General features: G+C 56.4%; 1 protein-coding gene across 1 annotated transcript; it reads left to right on the top strand.

The window, feature by feature from the left end:
• Positions 1-2: 2 nt before the first annotated feature.
• On the top strand, positions 3-13,072 carry LOC147091390 (28S rRNA (cytosine(4447)-C(5))-methyltransferase-like; the record flags this gene model as incomplete). The annotated part of the gene is made up of 9 exons (XM_085976586.1): positions 3-50; positions 137-226; positions 1,646-1,733; positions 3,199-3,339; positions 4,294-4,433; positions 6,294-6,383; positions 6,493-6,615; positions 9,980-10,077; positions 12,422-13,072. Coding segments are annotated over 9 exons (1,224 nt in total), but the record flags the coding sequence as incomplete, so codon positions are not given.
• Positions 13,073-22,356: the final 9,284 nt, after the last annotated feature.

Raw genomic sequence — 22,356 nt, 5'->3', positions numbered from 1 at the left:
ACAATGAATACTTGATCGAGAAGCTGCTCGATCTCTTCCCGCTGTCCGAGGTCAGTCTCCAACGGGGAGGGGGGTGTCTAGCTCTCTCTCTCTCTGCCTCATTCGCTCACTCACTCTCGTTCTCTCATCCATCCAGCTCCTCAACTTCCTGGAAGCGAATGAGGTTCAGAGGCCTATCACGATCCGAACCAACACTCTGAAAACACGTCGGAGAGACTTGGCGCAGGTGAGGACTCGGATTGTTTACTTTCAGCTCCCGACACCCCACCCTGGGAACAGGGCCCTCCTTCAGCTCCCGACACCCCACCCTGGGAACAGGGCCCTCCTTCAGCTCCCGACACCCCACCCTGGGAACAGGACCCTCCTTCAGCTCCCGACACCCCACCCTGGGAACAGGGCCCTCCTTCAGCTCCCGACACCCCACCCTGGGAACAGGGCCCTCCTTCAGCTCCCGACACCCCACCCTGGGAACAGGGCCCTCCTTCAGCTCCCGACACCCCACCCTGGGAACAGGACACTCCTTCAGCTCCTGACACCCCACCCTGGGAACAGGGCCCTCCTTCAGCTCCCGACACCCCACCCTGGGAACAGGGCCCTCCTTCAGCTCCCGACACCCCACCCTGGGAACAGGACCCTCCTTCAGCTCCCGACACCCCACCCTGGGAACAGGACCCTCCTTCAGCTCCCGACACCCCACCCTGGGAACAGGACCCTCCTTCAGCTCCCGACACCCCACCCTGGGAACAGGGCCCTCCTTCATGGGCACTTCCCATGACACATTGGGGCCAGTTGGGATTTATAAGGGTTTAACGTGACCTGACTGATATACCTATCAATTCATCCAATGAAAAGCGACGAGTTAAGACAGTAACTATAGGTTTTTATTGGCTAAATAACAGAGCCCACCCTCGTGGGTGATCGGATCCAACAAGGAGGAACACCAGCCAGTCGACCACCTTTATACCTGGGCAAGTAGGTGGAGCCATGGGCGGAGTCAGCAGTGGTCAGCCCAGGTATAACAGCGTGACAAGAGGCGACCTGGTATAGTGATACAACAGTGTGAACAGTGATAACCATAGAGTAACGATATAACAGTGATAACTATAGTGTAACGATAGTGAACGATAAAAGTGGTTTACCACACTGACCCTTTGAACCCCCGACCTTTAACCTCTCCTATTATCTCCCTCTTTGGCTTTGTCAAGTTCTGTCTGATGACACTCAGCGTTCCCACTAAGCTCTGCGACTGCGCAGCTATCTGCCGTTCCCGCGCAGCCCGAGACTGGTTTTTCCAATGTTACATCGTGGGCGTAACTGGGTGGCACTGCAGGGATCCCGCACAGCCAGATCGCTGGCTTTTCCAGGCAAAAATGGTGCGCGCGCAGTAATTGGAACGGCCCGAGCGTCCCTTAAAGGGGCCACGCACCCAAACTAAAATTAACGGGAGCATCGGGGAATTGGAGGTGCGTGGCCCCTTTAAGGGGCTTCCTGGCCCATTCACAGTTTTGCACATGGGCCAGGCCGGTCCCGGGTTGTGTGGCCGCGCAGCTTAGCGGAAACGTTGGATACTCTCTGTTGTAGATTCGGTCTCCCTGGGTGCCTCGTCTCTTGATCTAAATGTCTGATCCCCTCCTTTTGTTTCCAGGCGCTGATAAACCGTGGGGTGAATCTCGACCCACTGGGGAAATGGTCAAAGACTGGGCTCGTCATCTTCGATTCCTCTGTCCCCATTGGTGAGTCCCAAATATTCAAATCAGCATGGGGGCAGGGTGAGGGAGACACGAGGGGGTCGGGGAGACACGAGCGGGTCGGGGAGACACGAGGGGGGTCGGGGAGACACGAGGGGGTCGGGGAGACACGGGGGTCGAGGGAGACACGAGGGGGGTCGAGGGAGACACGAGGGGGGGTCGGGGAGACACGAGGGGGGTCGGGGAGACACGAGGGTGGTCGGGGAGACACGAGGGGGGGCGGGGGAGACACGAGGGGGGGGGCGGGGGAGACACGAGGGGGGGCGGGGGAGACACGAGGGGGGGCGGGGGAGACACGAGGGGGGGCGGGGGAGACACGAGGGGGGGCGGGGGAGACACGAGGGGGGGCGGGGGAGACACGAGGGGGGGCGGGGGAGACACGAGGGGGGGGCGGGGGAGACACGAGGGGGGGGCGGGGGAGACACGAGGGGGGGCGGGGGAGACACGGGGGGGGCGGGGGAGACACGAGGGGGGGCGGGGGAGACACGAGGGGGAGGGGGGGCGGTGGAGACACGAGGGGGGGGCGGGGGAGACACGAGGGGGGGCGGGGGAGACACGGGGGGCGGGGGAGACACGAGGGGGGGTTGAGGGCGACACGAGGGGGGGTTGAGGGCGCCGGCGAGGGGGGGGAGGCGAGGGAGACGGCGAGGCGGGGGGGGGCGAGGGAGACGGCGAGGGGGGGGTGCGAGGGGGGGGGGGCGAGGGAGACGGCGAGGGGGGGGGGCGAGGGAGACGGCGAGGGAGACGGCGAGGGGGGGGGGGCGAGGGAGACGGCGAGGGAGACGGCGAGGGGGGGGGCGAGGGAGACGGCGGGGGGGGCGAGGGAGACGGCGGGGGGGGCGAGGGAGACGGCGAGGGGGGGGGCGAGGGAGACGGCGAGGGGGGGCGTGTGGGAGACGGCGAGGGGGGGGCGTGTGGGAGACGGCGAGGGGGGGGGCGAGGGAGACGGCGACGGGGGGGCGTGTGGGAGACGGCGAGGGAGACGGCGGGGGGGGCGCGAGGGAGACGGCGAGGGGGGGCGCGAGGGAGACGGCGAGGGAGACGGCGAGGGGGGGCGTGTGGGAGACGGCGAGGGGGGGGGCGAGGGAGACGGCGGGGGGGGGGCGCGAGGGAGACGGCGAGGGGGGGGCGCGAGGGAGACGGCGTGTGGGAGACGGCGAGGGGGGGGCGAGGGAGACGGCGAGGGGGGGGCGCGAGGGAGACGGCGAGGGGGGGGCGTGTGGGAGACGGCGAGGGGGGGAGCGAGGGAGACGGCGAGGGGGGGCGCGAGGGAGACGGCGAGGGGGGGGGCGTGTGGGAGACGGCGAGGGAGACGGCGAGGGGGGGCGCGAGGGAGACGGCGAGGGGGGGGGCGTGTGGGAGACGGCGAGGGGGGGGGGCGAGAGACAACTTTTTCGGTGTTTTTTGCATCACCTCTCTCTTTTTCTCTCTCTCTCTCTCTCTCTCTCAGGAGCCACTCCCGAGTATCTGGCGGGTCACTACATGCTCCAGGGGGCCTCCAGCCTGCTGCCAGTCATGGCCCTGGCTCCGCAGGAGAATGAGAAGCTGTTGGACATGAGCTGTGCCCCGGGAGGCAAAACCTCGTACTGCGGTGAGAAGCAGGAAGGTTGCGGTGATGGCGGGTGAGGGGGCTGCGGGAGGTGGGGACTGGGGAAAGCTGTGCGGGTTGGGGGGGCTGGGAGGGGGCTTTGAAAGAGAGACTTGCATTTCTATCGGGCCTTTCATGACCTCGAGACGTCCCAAAGCGCTTTACAGCCAATGAAGTACTTTTTGAAGTGCAGTAACGGTTGTAATGTGGGAAATGTGGCAGCCAATTTGAGCACAGCAAACTCCCACAAACAGCAATGTGATAACCAGATAATCTGTTTTAGTGATAAATATTGGCCAGGACCACGGGGATAACTTCCCTGCTCCTCTTCGAAATAGTGCCATGGGATCTTTTATGTCCACCTGAGAGAGCAGACGGGGTCTCGGTTTAATGTTTCATCCGAAAGACGGCACCTCCGACAGTGCAGCACTCACTCAGCATTGCACTGGAGGGAGTGTCAGCCTAGATTTATGTGCTCGAGTCCCTGGAGTGGGACTTGAACCCACAACCTTCTGACTCAGAGGCAAGTGTGCTACCCACTGAGCTATGGCTGAGAGACAAAGAAAGAAAGAACAAACAAACTTGCATTTATATAGCACCTTTCGTGGCCTCCGGACATCCCAAAGCGCTTCACAGACAATGAAGTGCCCCTGAAATGTAGTCACTGTTGCAATATAGGATGATGTCAGCAAGGAAGCAGAAAGAAGACACTGGTACCTCCCTTGAAACCTACCCATATTACAACTAGTAGTTCTCCACAGTGCAGCTGTGTCCAGGCCGGGAGCGGGTCGAGGATTCTTTGGCATTTTTGAGGGTGTGGGGCTAGGGGAGGGGTGACAGTGGGAGGCAGCGGTAAGGGTGCGGGACTGGGGGGGACTGTTTAGCTACCAGGTCTGTGCTATGTTTCTGTTGCAGCCTCGACTTTACGTTTCGTGTTATGTTCTCCTCCCCCGGTAGCTCAGCTGATGAAGAACACTGGTGTGATCGTGGCCAACGATCCCAGCAGTGAGCGTTTGAAGAGTGTCGTGGGGAATCTCCACCGTCTGGGAGTCACCAACACCATCATCTCCAACTATGATGGACGGGAGTTCCCAAAGGTACGTGTTGTCACAGGTCATGCAGTCACGGGGTCATTCACATTCCCCGAACCCAGGAGTCACTGGACAGGGATCAGGAGCAGGAACCCGGGCTGATTCACCCCCTCCCTAACCCAGGAGTCACTGGACAGGGATCAGGAGCAGGAACCCGGGCTGATTCACCCCCTCCCTAACCCAGGGACCGCTGGACAGAGATCAGGAGCAGGAATCTGAGCTGATTCACCCTCCCTAACCCACGTGTCACTGGATAGGGATCAGGAGCAGGAACGCGGGCTGATTCACCCCCCTCCCTAACCCAGGGGTTACTGGACAGGGATTAGGAGCACGAACCCAGGCTGATTCACCATCTCCCTAACCCAGGGGCCACTGGACAGGGATTAGAAGCAGGAACCCAGGTTGATTCCCTCATCCCGAGGGTCACTAGACAAGTATCAGGAGCAGAAACCTGGGCTGATTCACCAACTCCTTCCTAACCCAGGGGTCACTGTGCAGGGCTCAGGAGCAGGAACCCAGGCTGAATCACCCTCCCTGCTTAACACAGGAGTCACTGCACAGAGGTCAAGAGCAGGAACCCGTGCTGATTCATCCCTCCCGAATCCAGCGGTTCCTGGACTGAGATCAGGAGCAGGAACATGGGCTGATTCACCTCCTCCCTAACACAGGGGTCACTGGACAGGGATCAGGTGCAGGAACCCGGGCTGATTCACCTCCTCCCTAACCCAGGGGTCACTGGACAGGGATCAGGAGCAGGAACATGGGCTGATTCACCTCCTCCCTAACCCAGGGGTCACTGGACAGGGATCAGGTGCAGCAACCTGGTGTATCTGGCCATGATTGACAGGTGATGTAATAATGTGGGCTGGTCCAGCCATGATTGACAGATGTAATGGTGTGGGTGTGTCCAACCCCGTGACAGGTGATCATAGAACAGTACATCACAGAAGGAGGCCATTCGGCCCATCGCGTCTGCGCCGGCTCTTTGGAAGAGCAATCCACTTAGTCCCACTCCCCCGCTCTTTCCCCATATCCCTGCAATTTTTTCTCCTTCAAGTATTTATGCAATTCCCTTTTTGAAGGCTACTGTTGAATCTGTATCCACCGCCCTATCAGGCCGTGCATTCCAAATCCTAACCACTCATTACGTAAAAAGTTTTTCCTCATCTCGCCTCTGGCTCGTTTGCCAATTACCTTAAATCTGTGCCCTCTGGTTATCGACCCTTCAGCCATTGGAAATAGTTTCTTTAAAATCATGAAGGGTTTAGATAGAGTAAGTAAACACCTCTATCAAATCTCGTCTCAACCTTCTCTGCTCTAAGGAGAACAACCCCAGTTTCTCCAGGCTATCCACATAACTGAAGCCCTTCATCCCTGGAATCATTCTCATAAATGAATCTCCAAAGTCTTCACATCCTCCCTAAAGTGCGGTGTCCAGCTGAGGCCAAAGTGGTCTTTTTAATGATGTGGGCACGTCTGTCCCTGATTGACCGGTGATGTAAAAGGTGCCGAACACCTCGAGTCTTTGCCGGGAGCAAGCGGAAGCCAAGCGCAGGCAGCGAAAGGAGCGCACGTCAACCCAAGCACCCCACCCACCCGCCCCTTCAACCACCGTCTGCCCCACCTGAGACAGAGACTGTAGGTCCCACATTGGACTCATCAGTCACCTGCGAACTCATTTTGAATGTGGAAGCAAGTCATCCTCGGCTCCGAGGGACTGCCTAAGAAGAAGAAAAGGTGTGGGCGTGCCATGTCCTGATTGACAGTTGATGTAATGATGTGGGCGTGCCATGTCCTGATTGACAGTTGATGTAATGATGTGGGCGTGCCATGTCCTGATTGACAGGTGATGTCCTTTCCCCTCAGGTGATGGGAGGATTTGATCGGGTGCTTCTCGATGCTCCCTGCAGTGGGACCGGCATCATCGCCAAAGACCCCGCTGTGAAAACCAGCAAGGTGAGCATCATCAGGGCCGGGGGGTGTCTGACTGGGCCTCCCCTCACAGGCCGTGTTCCCCATTCCCCTCTCCCCTCGCTGACTGTGTTCCTGCTCTCTCTCTCCTCAGGATGATCGTGATATCAAGCGCTGTGCCCACCTCCAGAAGGAGCTGCTCCTCTCTGCCATCGACTCTCTGTCCGCCTCCTCCGAAACCGGCGGTTACCTCGTCTACTGCACCTGCTCAGTCACGGTGAGAAACACGCACAGTGCCGGCCCACGCACAGCAAGATCCCACAAACTGCCAGCGAGACCGCGGCCGACTGGTCTCCTGTGCAATAACATTCTAGGTTTCAGAGCGACTCGTGTGTATGTGTGTGGTTAGTTGGAGGCACTCTGCACGGTCTGGGGTTCTGTGCCTCAGTACCTGAGTAAACGGAGATGTGGCATTGGTTTAAAATCACCTCTGAACAGGGAGACAGGGTCTCGGTTTAAAATCACCTCTGAACAGGGAGACGGAGCCTCGTTTTAACAGCCCCCTGAACAGGGAGACGGGGCCTCGGTTTAACATCCCCTGAACAGGGAGACGGGGCCTCGGTTTAACAGCCCCCTGAACAGGGAGACGGGGCCTCGGTTTAAAATCACCTCTGAACAGGGAGACGGGGCCTCGTTTTAACATCCCCTGAACAGGGAGACGGGGCCTCGGTTTAACATCCCCTGAACAGGGAGACGGGGCCTCGGTTTAACATCCCCTGAACAGGGAGACGGGGCCTCGGTTTAACATCCCCCCCTGAACAGGGAGACGGGGCCTCGGTTTAACATCCCCTGAACAGGGAGACGGGGCCTCGGTTTAACATCCCCCTGAACAGGGAGACGGGGCCTCGGTTTAACAGCCCCCTGAACAGGGAGACGGGGCCTCGGTTTAACATCCCCCCTGAACAGGGAGACGGGGCCTCGGTTTAACATCCCCCTGAACAGGGAGACAGGGCCTCGGTTTAACATCCCCCTGAACAGGGAGACGGGGCCTCGGTTTAACATCCCCCCTGAACAGGGAGACGGGGCCTCGGTTTAACATCCCCCTGAACAGGGAGACGGGGCCTCGGTTTAACATCCCCCCCTGAACAGGGAGACGGGGCCTCGGTTTAACAGCCCCCTGAACAGGGAGACAGGGCCTCGGTTTAACATCCCTCTGAACAGGGAGACGGGGCCTCGGTTTAAAATCACCTCTGAACAGGGAGACGGGGCCTCGTTTTAACAGCCCCCTGAACAGGGAGACGGGGCCTCGGTTTAACATCCCCTGAACAGGGAGACGGGGCCTCGGTTTAACATCCCCCCCTGAACAGGGAGACGGGGCCTCGGTTTAACATCCCCTGAACAGGGAGACGGGGCCTCGGTTTAACATCCCCCTGAACAGGGAGACGGGGCCTCGGTTTAACAGCCCCCTGAACAGGGAGACGGGGCCTCGGTTTAACATCCCCCCTGAACAGGGAGACGGGGCCTCGGTTTAACATCCCCCTGAACAGGGAGACAGGGCCTCGGTTTAACATCCCCCTGAACAGGGAGACGGGGCCTCGGTTTAACATCCCCCCTGAACAGGGAGACGGGGCCTCGGTTTAACATCCCCCTGAACAGGGAGACGGGGCCTCGGTTTAACATCCCCCCCTGAACAGGGAGACGGGGCCTCGGTTTAACAGCCCCCTGAACAGGGAGACGGGGCCTCGGTTTAACATCCCCCCTGAACAGGGAGACGGGGCCTCGGTTTAACATCCCCCTGAACAGGGAGACAGGGCCTCGGTTTAACATCCCCCTGAACAGGGAGACGGGGCCTCGGTTTAACATCCCCCCTGAACAGGGAGACGGGGCCTCGGTTTAACATCCCCCTGAACAGGGAGACGGGGCCTCGGTTTAACATCCCCCCTGAACAGGGAGACGGGGCCTCGGTTTAACATCGCCCCTGAACAGGGAGACGGGGCCTCGGTTTAACATCCCCTGAACAGGGAGACGGGGCCTCGGTTTACCATCCCCTGAACAGGGAGACGGGGCCTCGGTTTAACATCCCCCTGAACAGGGAGACGGGGCCTCGGTTTACCATCCCCTGAACAGGGAGACGGGGCCTCGGTTTAACATCCCCCTGAACAGGGAGACGAGGCCTCGGTTTAACATCCCCTGAACAGGGAGACGGGGCCTCGGTTTAACATCCCCCCTGAACAGGGAGACGGGGCCTCGGTTTAACATCCCCCTGAACAGGGAGACAGGGCCTCGGTTTAACATCCCCCTGAACAGGGAGACGGGGCCTCGGTTTAACATCCCCCTGAACAGGGCGACGGGGCCTCGGTTTAACATCCCCCTGGACAGGGAGACGGTGCCTCGGTTTACCATCCTCCCTGAACAGGGAGACGGGGCCTCGGTTTAACATCCCCCTGAACAGGGAGACGGGGCCTCGGTTTAACATCCCCCTGAACAGGGAGACGGGGCCTCGGTTTAACATCCCCTGAACAGGGAGACAGGGCCTCGGTTTAACATCCCCCTGAACAGGGAGACGGGGCCTCGGTTTAACATCCCCCCCTGAACAGGGAGACGGGGCCTCGGTTTAACATCCCCCTGAACAGGGAGACGGGGCCTCGGTTTAACATCCCCCTGAACAGGGAGACGGGGCCTCGGTTTAACATCCCCCCTGAACAGGGAGACGGGGCCTCGGTTTAACATCCCCCCCTGAACAGGGAGAAGGGGGCCTCGGTTTAACATCCCCTGAACAGGGAGACGGGGCCTCGGTTTAACATCCCCCTGAACAGGGAGACGGGGCCTCGGTTTAACATCCCCCCTGAACAGGGAGACAGGGCCTCGGTTTAACATCCCCCTGAACAGGGAGACGGGGCCTCGGTTTAACATCCCCCTGAACAGGGAGACGGGGTCTCGGTTTAACATCCCCCTGAACAGGGAGACGGGGCCTCGGTTTAACATCCCCCTGAACAGGGAGACGGGGCCTCGGTTTAACATCCCCCTGAACAGGGAGACGGGGCCTCGGTTTAACATCCCCCCTGAACAGGGAGACGGGGCCTCGGTTTAACATCCCCCTGAACAGGGAGACAGGGCCTCGGTTTAACATCCCCCTGAACAGGGAGACGGGGCCTCGGTTTAACATCCCCTGAACAGGGAGACAGGGCCTCGGTTTAACATCCCCCTGAACAGGGAGACGGGGCCTCGGTTTAACATCCCCCCTGAACAGGGAGACGGGGCCTCGGTTTAACATCCCCTGAACAGGGAGACGGGGCCTCGGTTTAACATCCCCCTGAACAGGGAGACGGGGCCTCGGTTTAACATCCCCCTGAACAGGGAGACGGGGCCTCGGTTTAACATCCCCCCTGAACAGGGAGACGGGGCCTCGGTTTAACATCCCCCCCTGAACAGGGAGACGGGGCCTCGGTTTAACATCCCCCTGAACAGGGAGACAGGGCCTCGGTTTAACATCCCCCTGAACAGGGAGACGGGGCCTCGGTTTAACATCCCCCTGAACAAGGAGACTGGGCTTCGGTTTAACATCCCCCTCCCGGCCCCCAACAGGGAGATGGGCCCGTGATTACTGATTCTTCCATTATTTCCACCTTTCTATTCCCCAGGTTGAGGAGAACGAGTGGGTGGTCGATTATGCTTTGAAAAAACGCAACGTCAAGCTGGTTCCAACTGGTTTAGACTTTGGAAAGGAAGGATTCACAAGGTACGTGACACTTAAACCTTTGTCCAAAGAGTGACCTTTACCCTGAATAAACGGTGACTCTACCTGACCATTGACCCTCTCGGGTCTGTCAATTCACAGTTCCAAGAGCGCCGGTTTCACCCCTCGCTCTGACCCCTGACCCTCGCAAGTCTCACTGCCCGTGTCTGTCTGTCTTCGCAAGTTCCAAGAGCGCCGGTTTCACCCCTCGCTCTGACCCCTGACCCTCGCAAGTCTCACTGCCAGTGTCTGTCTGTTCGCAAGTTCCAAGAGCGCCGGTTTCACCCCTCGCTCTGACCCGGACTCTGACCCCTGACCCTCGCAAGTCTCACTGCCCGTGTCTGTCTGTTCGCAAGTTCCAAGTGCGCCGGCTTCACCCCTCGCTCCGACCTGGACTCTGACCCCTGACCCTCGCAAGTCTCACTGCCCGTGTCTGTCTGTTCGCAAGTTCCAAGAGCGCCGGTTTCACCCCTCGCTCCAACCCAGACTCTGACCCTCGCAAGTCTCACTGCCCGTGTCTGTCTGTCTGCAAGTTCCAAGAGTGCCGGTTTCACCCCTCGCTCTGACCCCTGACCCTCGCAAGTCTCACTGCCCGTGTCTGTTCGCAAGTTCCAAGAGCGCCGGTTTCACCCCTCGCTCTGACCCCTGACCCTCGCAAGTCTCACTGCCCGTGTCTGTCTGTTCGCAAGTTCCAAGAGCGCCGGTTTCACCCCTCGCTCCGACCCGGACTCTGACCCCTGACCCTCGCACATCTCACTGCCTGTGTCTGTTCGCAATTTCCAAGGGTGCTGGTTTCACCCCTCGCTCCGACCCAGACTCTGACCCCTGACCCTCGCACGTCTCACTGCCCGTGTCTGTCTGTCCGCAAGTTCCAAGAGCGCCGGTTTCACCCCTCGCTCTGACCCCTGACCCTCGCAAGTCTCACTGCCCGTGTCTGTCTGTTCGCAAGTTCCAAGAGCGCCGGTTTCACCCCTCGCTCTGACCCCTGACCCTCGCAAGTCTCACTGCCCGTGTCTGTCTGTTCGCAAGTTCCAAGAGCGCCGGTTTCACCCCTCGCTCCGACCCGGACTCTGACCCCTGACCCTCGCAAGTCTCACTGCCTGTTCGCAAGTTCCAAGAGCGCTGGTTTCACCCCTCGCTCCGACCTGGACTCTGACCCCTGACCCTCGCAAGTCTCACTGCCCGTGTCTGCCTGTTCGCAAGTTCCAAGAGCGCCGGTTTCACCCCTCGCTCCGACCCGGACTCTGACCCCTGACCCTCGCACGTCTCACTGCCCGTGTCTGTCTGTTTGCAGGTTCCAGGAGCTCTGGTTTCACCCCTCGCTCCGACCCTGATACCTAACTGTGACTGTCCCGGAGACTCACTGCCCGTGTCTGTCTGTTTGCAGGTTCCAGGAGCTCCGATTTCACCCCTCGCTCTGACCCTGATACCTAACCCTGACTGTGACTGTCCCGGAGACTCACTGCCCGTGTCTGTCTGTTTGCAGGTTCCAGGAGCTCCGATTTCACCCCTCGCTCTGACCCTGATACCTAACCCTGACTGTGACTGTCCCGGAGACTCACTGCCCGTGTCTGTCTGTTTGCAGGTTCCAGGAGCTCCGGATTCACCCCTCGCTCCGACCCTGATACCTAACCGTGACTGTCCCGGAGACTCACTGCCCGTGTCTGTCTGTTTGCAGGTTCCAGGAGCTCCGATTTCACCCCTCGCTCTGACCCTGATACCTAACCCTGACTGTGACTGTCCCGGAGACTCACTGCCCGTGTCTGTCTGTTTGCAGGTTCCAGGAGCTCCGATTTCACCCCTCGCTCTGACCCTGATACCTAACCCTGACTGTGACTGTCCCGGAGACTCACTGCCCGTGTCTGTCTGTTTGCAGGTTCCAGGAGCTCCGATTTCACCCCTCGCTCTGACCCTGATACCTAACCCTGACTGTGACTGTCCCGGAGACTCACTGCCCGTGTCTGTCTGTTTGCAGGTTCCAGGAGCTCCGGATTCACCCCTCGCTCCGACCCTGATACCTAACCCTGACTGTCCTGGAGACTCACTGCCCGTGTCTGTCTGTTCGCAGCTTCCAGGAGCTCCGGTTTCACCCCTCGCTCCGACCCTGATACCTAACCCTGACTGTCCTGGAGACTCACTGCCCGTGTCTGTCTGTTTGCAAGTTCCAGGAGCTCCGGTTTCACCCCTCGCTCCGACCCTGATACCTAACCGTGACTGTCCCAGAGACTCACTGCCCGTGTCTGTCTGTTTGCAAGTTCCAGGAGCTCAGATTTCACCCCTCGCTCCGACCCTGATACCTAACCGTGACTGTCCCGGAGACTCACTGCCCATGTCTGTCTGTTTGCAGGTTCCAGGAACGTCGGTTTCACCCCTCGCTCCGCCTCACTCGCCGGTTCTACCCGCACACTCACAACATGGACGGGTTCTTTGTGGCCAAGTTCAAGAAATTTGCAGACTCAGTGCCGCCGTCGGCTCGAGCCGCGGAGATCCCAGCCGGCGAGACGGAGACGGCGCCGGTGGCCACTGAGGCTCAGGGGGAGAAGGCTGCAGAGTCTCCCCGTGCCCCCACCTCTGGGAAGAAGCTGAAGAAATCCCAGCAGCGCCGGAAAGGGAAACCGCGGAGGGTAGGGGGTCAGGGGCCGGGGGCCAAGGTCGGGGGTCGGAAAGGTGGGGGGAAATTAAAACTGCAGAAAACTCTGCGGGGCTCGGGGGTCAGAGGTCGAGGGAAGGTCAAACCGCAGAAGACTCTGTAAGAAGGTCGGGGTTGGAGGTCAGGAGGTGAATTCAAACAAGATTCAGAGGGTCAGAGACCAGGGAAAGTCGAGCAGAAGATTCAGTGAGGTTGGAGTTATCGGACTGCGGGGGTGATGGGATTGGCCCTGTAGTGAACACGATTCCCCTTCCCCCACGACCCCCTCGGGAGAGCCGGCTTAATGTCTGTCGTTCGTTCTGTAATTTTATTCTTAACCGTTTTTACAATAAAACTCGGCAATTCTCACCCCGCCTCTCTCTTCACTGAATCCCGCTCCCTCTCCCTGCCTCCTCCACCCACACGAGGGAAAGGCGATGCGCGGGGGCACAGTACCACACATGGAGACATCACGGAGGCCGTGGGTGGAGCCTGGGCCTTTCCTGCTCTGTGTGAGGCTCAATCTCACTGAGTGAGATCAGGCTAACTCAGCTTGTGAGAATTATCGTCGGTAGGCTTTTACCGACACCAACACCTTGTGCTTGCAAACATCGCACTGTCACACCTAGTCCGTGAATATGCAATCTCCAGAGATTACACCAGCAAAGACATGCCAATCTAGGCCTAGATCCTGGAGAGGTCCCAGCGGATTGGAAAATCGCAAATGTAATGACCCTATGCAAGAAAGGAGGGAGACAAAGCAGGGAACTATAGGCCAGTTAGCCGAACATCTTGTCAGTGGGAAAATGCTGCAATCCATTATTGAGGTTGTAGTAGCAGGGAATTTAGAAAATCACAACGCAATCAAGCAGGGTCAGTGTGGTTTTATGAAAGGGAAATCACGTTTGACAAATTTATTTTAGTTCTTTGCAGATGTATCGAGCAAGGTGGATCAAGGGGAACCAGTAGATGTGGTATATTTGGATTTCCAGAAGGCATTTGATAAGGTGCCACAAAAGGTTACTGCACAAGACGAGTTCATGGGGTTGGGGGTAATATATTAGATTGGATGGAGGATTGGCTAACTAACATAAAGCAGAGTGTCGTGATAAATGGGTCATTTTCAGGTTGGCAAACTAGTGGGGTGCCGCAGGGATCAGTGCTGGGGCCTCAACTATTTACAATCTATATTAATGACTTGGATGAAGGGACCGAGTGTACTGTAGGCAAGTTTGCCGATGAAACAAAGATAGGTGGGAAAGCAATTGGGAGGAGGACGCTCTGTGGAGGGATATAGATAGGCTAAGTGAGTGGGTAAAGATTTGGCAGATTGAGTATAATGTGGGAAAATGTGAGGTTATCCATTTAGGTAGGAAGAATAGAAAAGTAAAATATTATTTAAATGGAGTGAGACTATAAAATACTGCGGTACAGAAGGATCTGGGGGTCCTCGTACATGAAACACAAAGTTATCAGGCAGGTACAGCAAGTAATTAGGAAGGCAAATGGAATGTTGGCCTTTATTGCAAAGGGAATGGAGTATAAAAGTAGGGAAGTCTAGCTACAACTGTACAGGGCGTTGGTGAGACCACACCTGGAGCACTGCGTACAGTTTTGGTCTTATTTAAGGAGGAATATACCTGCATTGGAGGCAGTTCAGAAAAGGTTGACGAGGTTGATTCCTGAGTTGAAGGGGTTGTCTTATGAGGAAAGGTTGAGCAGGTTGGGCCTATACCCATTGGAGTTTAGAAGAATGAGGGGATCTTATTGAAACATAAAAGATTCCGAGGGGGCTTGACAGGGTAGATGAGAGGATGTCTCTCCTCGTGGGGGAATCTAGATTTAGGATAAGGGGTCGCCAATTTAAGACAGATGAGGGGCAGTTCCTTCTCTGAGGGACGTGAATCTTTGGACTTCTCTATCCCAGAGAGCTGCGGAGGCTGTGTCGGTGAATATATTCAAGGCGGAGATCGACATATTTGAGCTGCAGGGGAGTCGAGGGTTATGGGGAACAGGCAGCAAAGTGGAGTTGAGGCTGTAACCGATTTTTGCGGTGGCCAATTTCCTATGGGCCCTGCCGCAATCACCAATTATAATAAATGGTTTCGCCCCGCCCGTAGCGAGCACGCAAATCCCCTTATTACAAGTTCTGGACGATAGGGATTACTGAGGACAGATTTGAACACAGAGCGTTTTCAGGCTCACCCGTACAGTGTTTATTAAGGTTGACAAAACCACTCCACTCGCATACAGTACGAGCGGTGTGAACACAACAGTACAGTTTAAAACAGTACAACCCTGACTTGTCCAACAACCCCCTGCCATGCTGATTGACCACGGCCTAAAAACACCCTCCCGTGAACTAAACTATCACAGGACCCTTCCAACGCTAAACCCCTCTGGTTTGGTAGGAGCATACAGGCACCCCCTGACACAGCTAAGTGAACTTGTGGGTGTGTAGGCTTGGCAATGCTCACCTAGATTGCCCTTGATCTTGCTTGCAGCTTCCTCCCCTCCGTCTCGGCTACCTGGTTCCGTACCGGCCTTGCGGCATGCGAGTCCCAGTCTGAGTTGAAGTCCGTCTCGGCTGGAAGAGCAAGGCTCCGCTCCTCTTGACGTTCCGTTGTGTGGAGGGCAGGAGAGAGACAGAGAGCTATCCAAACTGCTCTCTGATATACCCTTCCAATACACAGACCGCTGTCTGTGGTTTTAATGGACACATGGCCTCAGGGAAATGGTTTCCTGGCTTCCTCCCAGATTTGGATGGTTTAGATCTCGTTTCGATCTCCCAGCTGACTCAACTTAACGAGCTCATATTCAGAAACAGTGAGTCGTCAGCCTCGTTATTCATGACTTGGGAGTGGGCCTCTCGGGCCATTGTTCCCAAGGACAGTCCGTTACCATAGGAATCCAACCTGGTTACGTCAGCCACCTTCAGCTAGAGTGGTTTCCACTGATTCCCCCCAAAGAGCCGGTCCAGTTTTTAATAAGGGTATATGCTCATAATCTAAAAAAAAATCCATGGAGACTGCGCCGACGGCTACAAGGCCTACATCAGATCAGCCATGATCTTATTGAATGGCGGATCAGGAACGAGGGGCCGAATGGCCTACTGTGTCAGTGATTACAGAGGATCCACAGGAGTGTGTCGGTGATGAGGAGCCACAGGAGTATGTCAGTGATGAGGATCCACAGGAGTGTGTCGGTGATGAGGATCCACAGGAGTGTGTCAGTGATGAGGATCCACAGGAGTGTGTCGGTGATGAGGATCCACAGGAGTGTGTCGGTGATGAGGATCCACAGGAGTATGTCAGTGATGAGGATCCACAGGAGTGTGTCGGTGATTACAGAGGATCCACAGGAGTGTGTCGGTGATTACAGAGGATCCACAGGAGTGTGTCGGTGATTACAGAGGATCCACAGGAGTGTGTCAGTGATGAGGATCCACAGGAGTGTGTCGGTGATGAGGATCCACAGGAGAGTGTCGGTGATTGATGAGGATCCACAGGAGTGTGTCGGTGATGAGGATCCACAGGAGTGTGTCGGTGATTACAGAGGATCCACAGGAGAGTGTCGGTGATTACAGAGGATCCACAGGAGTGTCGGTGATTACAGAGGATCCCCAGGAGCGTGTCGGTGATTACAGAGGATCCACAGGAGCGTGTCTGTGATTACAGAGGATCCACAGGAGTGTGTCGGTGATTACAGAGGATCCACAGGAGTGTGACGGTGATTACAGAGGATCCACAGGAGTGTGTTGGTGATGAGGATCCACAGGAGCGTGTCGGTGATTACAGAGGATCCACAGGAGCGTGTCGGTGATTACAGAGGATCCACAGGAGCGTGTCGGTGATTACAGAGGATCCACAGGAGCGTGTCGGTGATTACAGAGGATCCACAGGAGCGTGTCGGTGATTACAGAGGATCCACAGGAGCGTGTCGATGATTACAGAGGATCCACAGGAGCGTGTCGGTGATTACAGAGGATCCACAGGAGCGTGTCGGTGATTACAGAGGATCCAGTCTCTTGTTCAGACCCAGGGGAGGCTGTGGGACTTTATTCTCCTGCTCCAGTCCCTTGTTCAGGGCCAGGGGAGGCTGTGGGGCTTTATTCTCCTTCTCCAGTCCCTTGTTCAGGGCCTGGGGAGGCTGTGGGACTTCATTCCCCTTCTCCAGTCCCTTGTTCAGACCCAGGGGAGGCTGTGGGGCTTTATTCCTCTTCTCCAGTCCCTAGTTCAGACCCAGGGGAGGCTGTGGGGCTTTATTCCCCTTCTCCAGTCCCTTGTTCAGACCCAGGGGAGGCTGTGGGACTTTATTCCCCTTCTCCAGTCCCTAGTTCAGGGCCTGGGGAGGCTGTGGGACTTCATTCCCCTTCTCCAGTCCCTAGTTCAGACCCAGGGGAGGCTGTGGGACTTCATTCTTCTTCTCCAGTCCCTAGTTCAGACCCAGGGGAGGCTGTGGGACTTCATTCTTCTTCTCCAGTCCCTTGTTCAGACCCAGGGGAGGCTGTGGGACTTCATTCCTCTTCTCCAGTCCCTAGTTCAGACACAGGGGAGGCTGTGGGACTTCATTCTTCTTCTCCAGTCCCTAGTTCAGACCCAGGGGAGGCTGTGGGACTTCATTCCTCTTCTCCAGTCCCTTGTTCAGACCCAGGGGTTGCTGTGGGACTTCATTCCTCTTCTCCAGTCCCTAGTTCAGACCCAGGGGAGGCTGTGGGACTTTATTACCCTTCTCCAGTCCCTTGTTCAGACCCAGGGGAGGCTGTAGGTTTTATTCTCCTTCTCCAGTCCTTTGTTCAGGGCCTGGGGAGGCTGTGGGACTGAGGGTGATGGTGGAAAGTTGTTTTTGTTACTGGAGGCCTGTGTCCAGTGAGGTACCGCAGGGATCGGTTCTGGGTCCCTTGCTGTTTGTGGTCTACATTAATGATTTGAATGTGAATGTAAAAGGTATGGTCAGTAAGTTCGCAGATGACATGAAAATTGGTGGGGTGGTAAATAGCGAGGCGGGAAGCCTCGGGCTACAGGACAATATAGATGGGTTGGTCAGATGGGCGGAACAGTGGCAAATGGAATTTAATCCTGAAAAGTGTGAGGTGATGCATTTTGGATGGACTAACAAGGCAAGGGAATACACAATGAATGGTAAGACCCTAGGAAAGACAGAGGATCAGAGGGACCTTGGTGTGCATGTACATAGATCCCTGAAGGCAGCAGAACAGGTGGATAAGGTGGTTAAAAAGGCATATGGGATACTTGCCTTCATTAGCCGAGGCATAGAATATAAGAGCAGGGAGGTTATGATGGAGCTACACAAAATGCTGGTAAGGCCACAGCTGGTGTACTGTGTGCAGTTCTGGTCACCACACTATAGGAAGGATGTGATTGCTTTGGCGAGGGTGCAGAGGAGATTTACCAGGATGTTACCTGGGCTCGAGCGCTTCAGCTATGAAGAAAGACTGGACAGGCTGGGGTTGTTTTCTTTGGAGCAGAGAAGGCTGAAGGGGGACCTGATTGAGGTGCACAAAATTATGAGGGGCATAGATAGGGTGGATAGAAAGGAACTTTTCCCCTTAGTAGAGGGGTCAATAACAAGGGGGCATAGATTCAAGGTAAGGGGCAGGAGGTTTAGAGGGGATTTGAGGAAAAACTTTTTCACCCAGAGGGTGGTTGGAATCTGGAACTCACTGCCTGAAAGGGTGGTAGAGGCAGGAACCCTCACAACATTCAAGAAGCATTTGGATGAGCACTTGAAATGCCATAGCATACAAGGCTACAGACCAAATGCTGGAAAATGGGATTAGATTAGACAGGGCTTGATGGCCGGCGCGGACGCGATGGGCCAAAGGGCCTATGGGATTGGGGGCAAGGTATTGACTTGGATAGAGAACTGGTTGGCGGACAGAAAGCCAAGAGTTGGAATAAACGGGTAATTTTCCGAGTGGCAGGCAGTGACTAGTGGGGTACCGTAAGGATAGGTCCGAGGACACCAGCTGTTCACAACATATTAATGATCTGGACGAGGGAATTGGATGTAATATCTCCAAATTTGCAGATGACACGAAGCTGGGTGGGAGGGTAAGCTGTGAGGATGTCGTGAAACTCCAGTACGATTTGGACAGGTTGGGTGATTGGGCAGAAACATGGCAAGTGCACTATAATGTGGATAAATGTGAGTTTATCCACTTTGGTGGCAAAAACAGGAAGGCAGATTATTACTTGAATGGCAATAGATTGGGAGAAGGGGAAGTGCAAAGAGACCTGGGTGTTATTGTGCACCAGTCGCTGAAGGTAGGCATGCAGGTGCAGCAGGCGGTTAAGAAGGCAAATGGTATGTTGGCCTTCGTAGCAAGAGGGTTCAAGTACAAGAACAAGGATGTTTTGCGGTTGTACAGGGCCTTGGTGAGACCGCACCTTGAGTATTGTGTGCAGTTTTGGTCACCTTACCTGAGGAAGGACGTTCTTGCCATGGAGGGAGTGCAGCGAAGATTCACCAGGCTGATACCTGGGATGGCAGGAATGACGTACGAGGAGAGATTGTGTCGATTGGGCTTATACTCACTGGAGTTTAGAAGATTGAGAGGGGATCTCATCGAAACCTATAAAATTCTGTCAGGTCTGGACAGACTAGATGCAGAAAGGATGTTTCTGATGGCCCTGGAGTCCAGAACCAGGGGTCATAGTCTAAGGATAAGGGGTAAGCCATTTAGGACTGAAATGAGGAGGAATTTCTTCACCCAAAGAGTGGTGAACCTGTGGAATTCTCTGCCACAGAGGGCGGTGGAGGCCAGTTCATTAAATATATTCAAGAAAGAGTTGGATATATTTCTTGAGGCTAAAGAGATCAAGGGATATGGGGAGAAGGCAGGGACCGGGTACTGAATTTGAATGATCAGCCATGATCTCATTGAATGGCGGAGCAGGCTCGAAGGGCCGAATGGCCTACTCCTGCTCCTATCTTCTATGTTTCTATGTTTCTGTGCTGTATAACTCTATGGCCTAGAAATTGGATATAGCCCCGCTTGAGGCGTTAGAACTGGCGCTGCGCAAAGTTTATAGCCAGATGAAACTTATCGCCGCCTGGCGCGATATTGGGTTGCATCGCCCCCAAAGGTGATTGAGGCGCGAATTCAGACATTGCACGGTGCCCTTAAGGCGCAACACTTCCGGCGCTACCCAATATCGGCGCGGACGGGCGCAGCGCAGGTGATCTCAATTACCGATAACCACGAGACTTCCAGGCGCCGGCTGGCTCTTAAAGGGGTGGGTCAGTCAGCCTCAGCTTCCACACTCATCACCCTGTAGGCCTCACAATCGGCGCACGCCCTTCTCTGGTGCAAAAAACTTGGTCAAGATGGAGAAGGTGAGACAGAGAGCAGAGCGCTTCAGCACTGATGCTCTGGAGCACTTGGTGGCCGCAGTGGAGCGCCGTCGAGATGTGCTCTATCCTGACAATGGCAGGAGGCCGAATCAGAAGGACTACCGCCGAGCTTGGAGGGATGTTTGTCAGAGGGTCAACTCCAGCAGCATGGCGACCAGGAGCCCTGTTCAGTGCAGGAAGAAATTCAACAACCTCACTCGGGTCGTGAGGGTGAGTGGTGTTTATGCAAACTTCTGATTCCCTCCATCTGCACCTGACTTCATGGCTACAGGGTGCACGATGCCCCAATAGCCATGTGTCAGCAAGCACCAATGGCCCTTTCTGGGCATGCACATTTGACTCAAGGTGTCATGTAAGGGCTCTTGCACCATGGGGGGCATGAGATGATCACTCAGGGCGTCATGTAAGGGCTCTTGCACCATGGGGGGGCATGAGATGATCACTCAGGGCATCATGTAAGGGCTCTTGCACCATGGGGGGCATGAGATGATCTCTCAAGACATCATGTAAGGGCTCTTGCACCATGGGGGGCATGAGATGATCACTCAGGGCGTCATGTAACAGAACTTCCCCTTCTTTCCCCTGCAGTCCAAGCTGGCGACGATTCACAAGGAGCAGCTTCGAACCGGTGGAGGACCTCCACAAGTGGTCACTCTGACGGATCTCGAGGAGAGAGTGCACCAGATTCTTGGAGGATGTCTGTGTGGTCCTGTTACCACTGCAGCTGCCGACCCCATTGTCGACAGTGATGGTAAGGATCTCACCTTTTTCAGCTGTCTCCTTCCACTTGGTCCCCCTGCCAACATGCTTTCTCACTGTGGAGCCATGTCATAGCCTTGCCGCAATCTGGCATGCCTTGCTGCCAACCTGTCCTTTTGCTAAAGCCACTCTTCCACCTCCCTGCTTTCAGATGCTGCATCACCAGCTCAGGATCTGCACCCTGAAGCTGTCAGTGCCAGTGCCTCCGGAGGCGAGGATCAGGAGGAAGCCGGACCACCAGTTCCAGCCTCAGGGGAGCCAACACATCTGCAGACTGGGGATAGTAGCTCCCTGGAGGGGATGGGGGGGACTCTGATGAGGAGCCAGTTGCCGCAACAAGCGGCCTGCATCAACGCGAGGGGGGTAGGCAAGTTCGGGCACCGGCTCCCCGGAGGGCGAGGCAGGGAGCGATGACTGCTGCACAGAGTGCAGAGGAGGTGCGTAGCCTGGCTCGGGCACACTGAGCTTATGGCTGCAGTGGGGAGGATGCTTCAGTCGATAGAAACACTGCCAAAGAGTGTGCTGGACTTTGGCGCTGCAATGGAGAGGACTGTCCAGGGCTTCGGGGCAGCAATGAAGAGGACTGTCCAGGGCTTCGAGGCCGCTATGGAAAGGACTGTTCAAAGCTTCGGACAATCCCTGGAAAGGTCTGTCCAGGGCTTGTCCGAGGCAGTGGAACGGACTGCTCCGGCCTTGTCCGAAGCAATGGAGAGAACTGTCCAGGGCTTCTCCGAAGTACTGGCACCTGCCACACAGGTCCTCACTGCTGCCACGCAGTCACTTGCTGGCCTCGTCCAGACCCAGATTGAGGCAACGCGAACTCTCACTGCTGCCACCCTATCTGCATCAGCTAGGATCACCCCGGGCCCTTCCAGTACCACACGAGGCCAAGAATCAGTGGAGCAGTCGCTTGTGGCGGTAGAGCCGAGCTGGACCCCTCCGAGAGCCAGTGTGTCATCTGACCACGGTGCAGGTGTCCTCTCTCGGCAGGTGACCATTGCTCATGCCACCGCTGGAACGTCTGCAGTGCAGCTGCCACCACCTGCAGTGCACACTGCTTCCAGCCATGGCCAGATCAAGCAGCCAGCCTCCGCACCCTCCAAGCCCAGAGGTCATCCAGGCCGTCCCTCGGGCTTCTGCACTTGCAGACAGTCACCAGGCGTCCCCCATCCTTGACGCCGCCACTGGGGTTCAACTATGGAGGAGCAGCAGGGAGGGAAGGGGCCGACCGCGAAAGAGAAGTCTGTCTCCATCAAGGGGCCAGCAGTAGAGGGAGGTGCTGAGACGTTTCTTTCCCCAAATTCAAGGATGCCCTCACCTGTTCTGATTGTTGGTGATGGTTTGTTTAGTTTTGCGGCTTTGCCAGAGAGGTAACTGTTATTTTGTTAGTTATGGTTTCTGTTGACATTACGTTGTTATGCTGGAAGGAAGCACTTTTTTGAAAATAAAGATTTTTTTAAATTTACAATGGTACTCGTAACTATTTACACTCATGGTGGCCTTCATCGGCTTTGAAC

Source organism: Somniosus microcephalus, unplaced genomic scaffold, assembly GCF_052327205.1.
Source record: "Somniosus microcephalus isolate GS21.2 unplaced genomic scaffold, FLI_Smic_1.0 unresolved_chr3, whole genome shotgun sequence".
NCBI lineage: Eukaryota > Metazoa > Chordata > Chondrichthyes > Squaliformes > Somniosidae > Somniosus > Somniosus microcephalus.
This window is presented reverse-complemented; position numbering and strand designations above follow the sequence as displayed.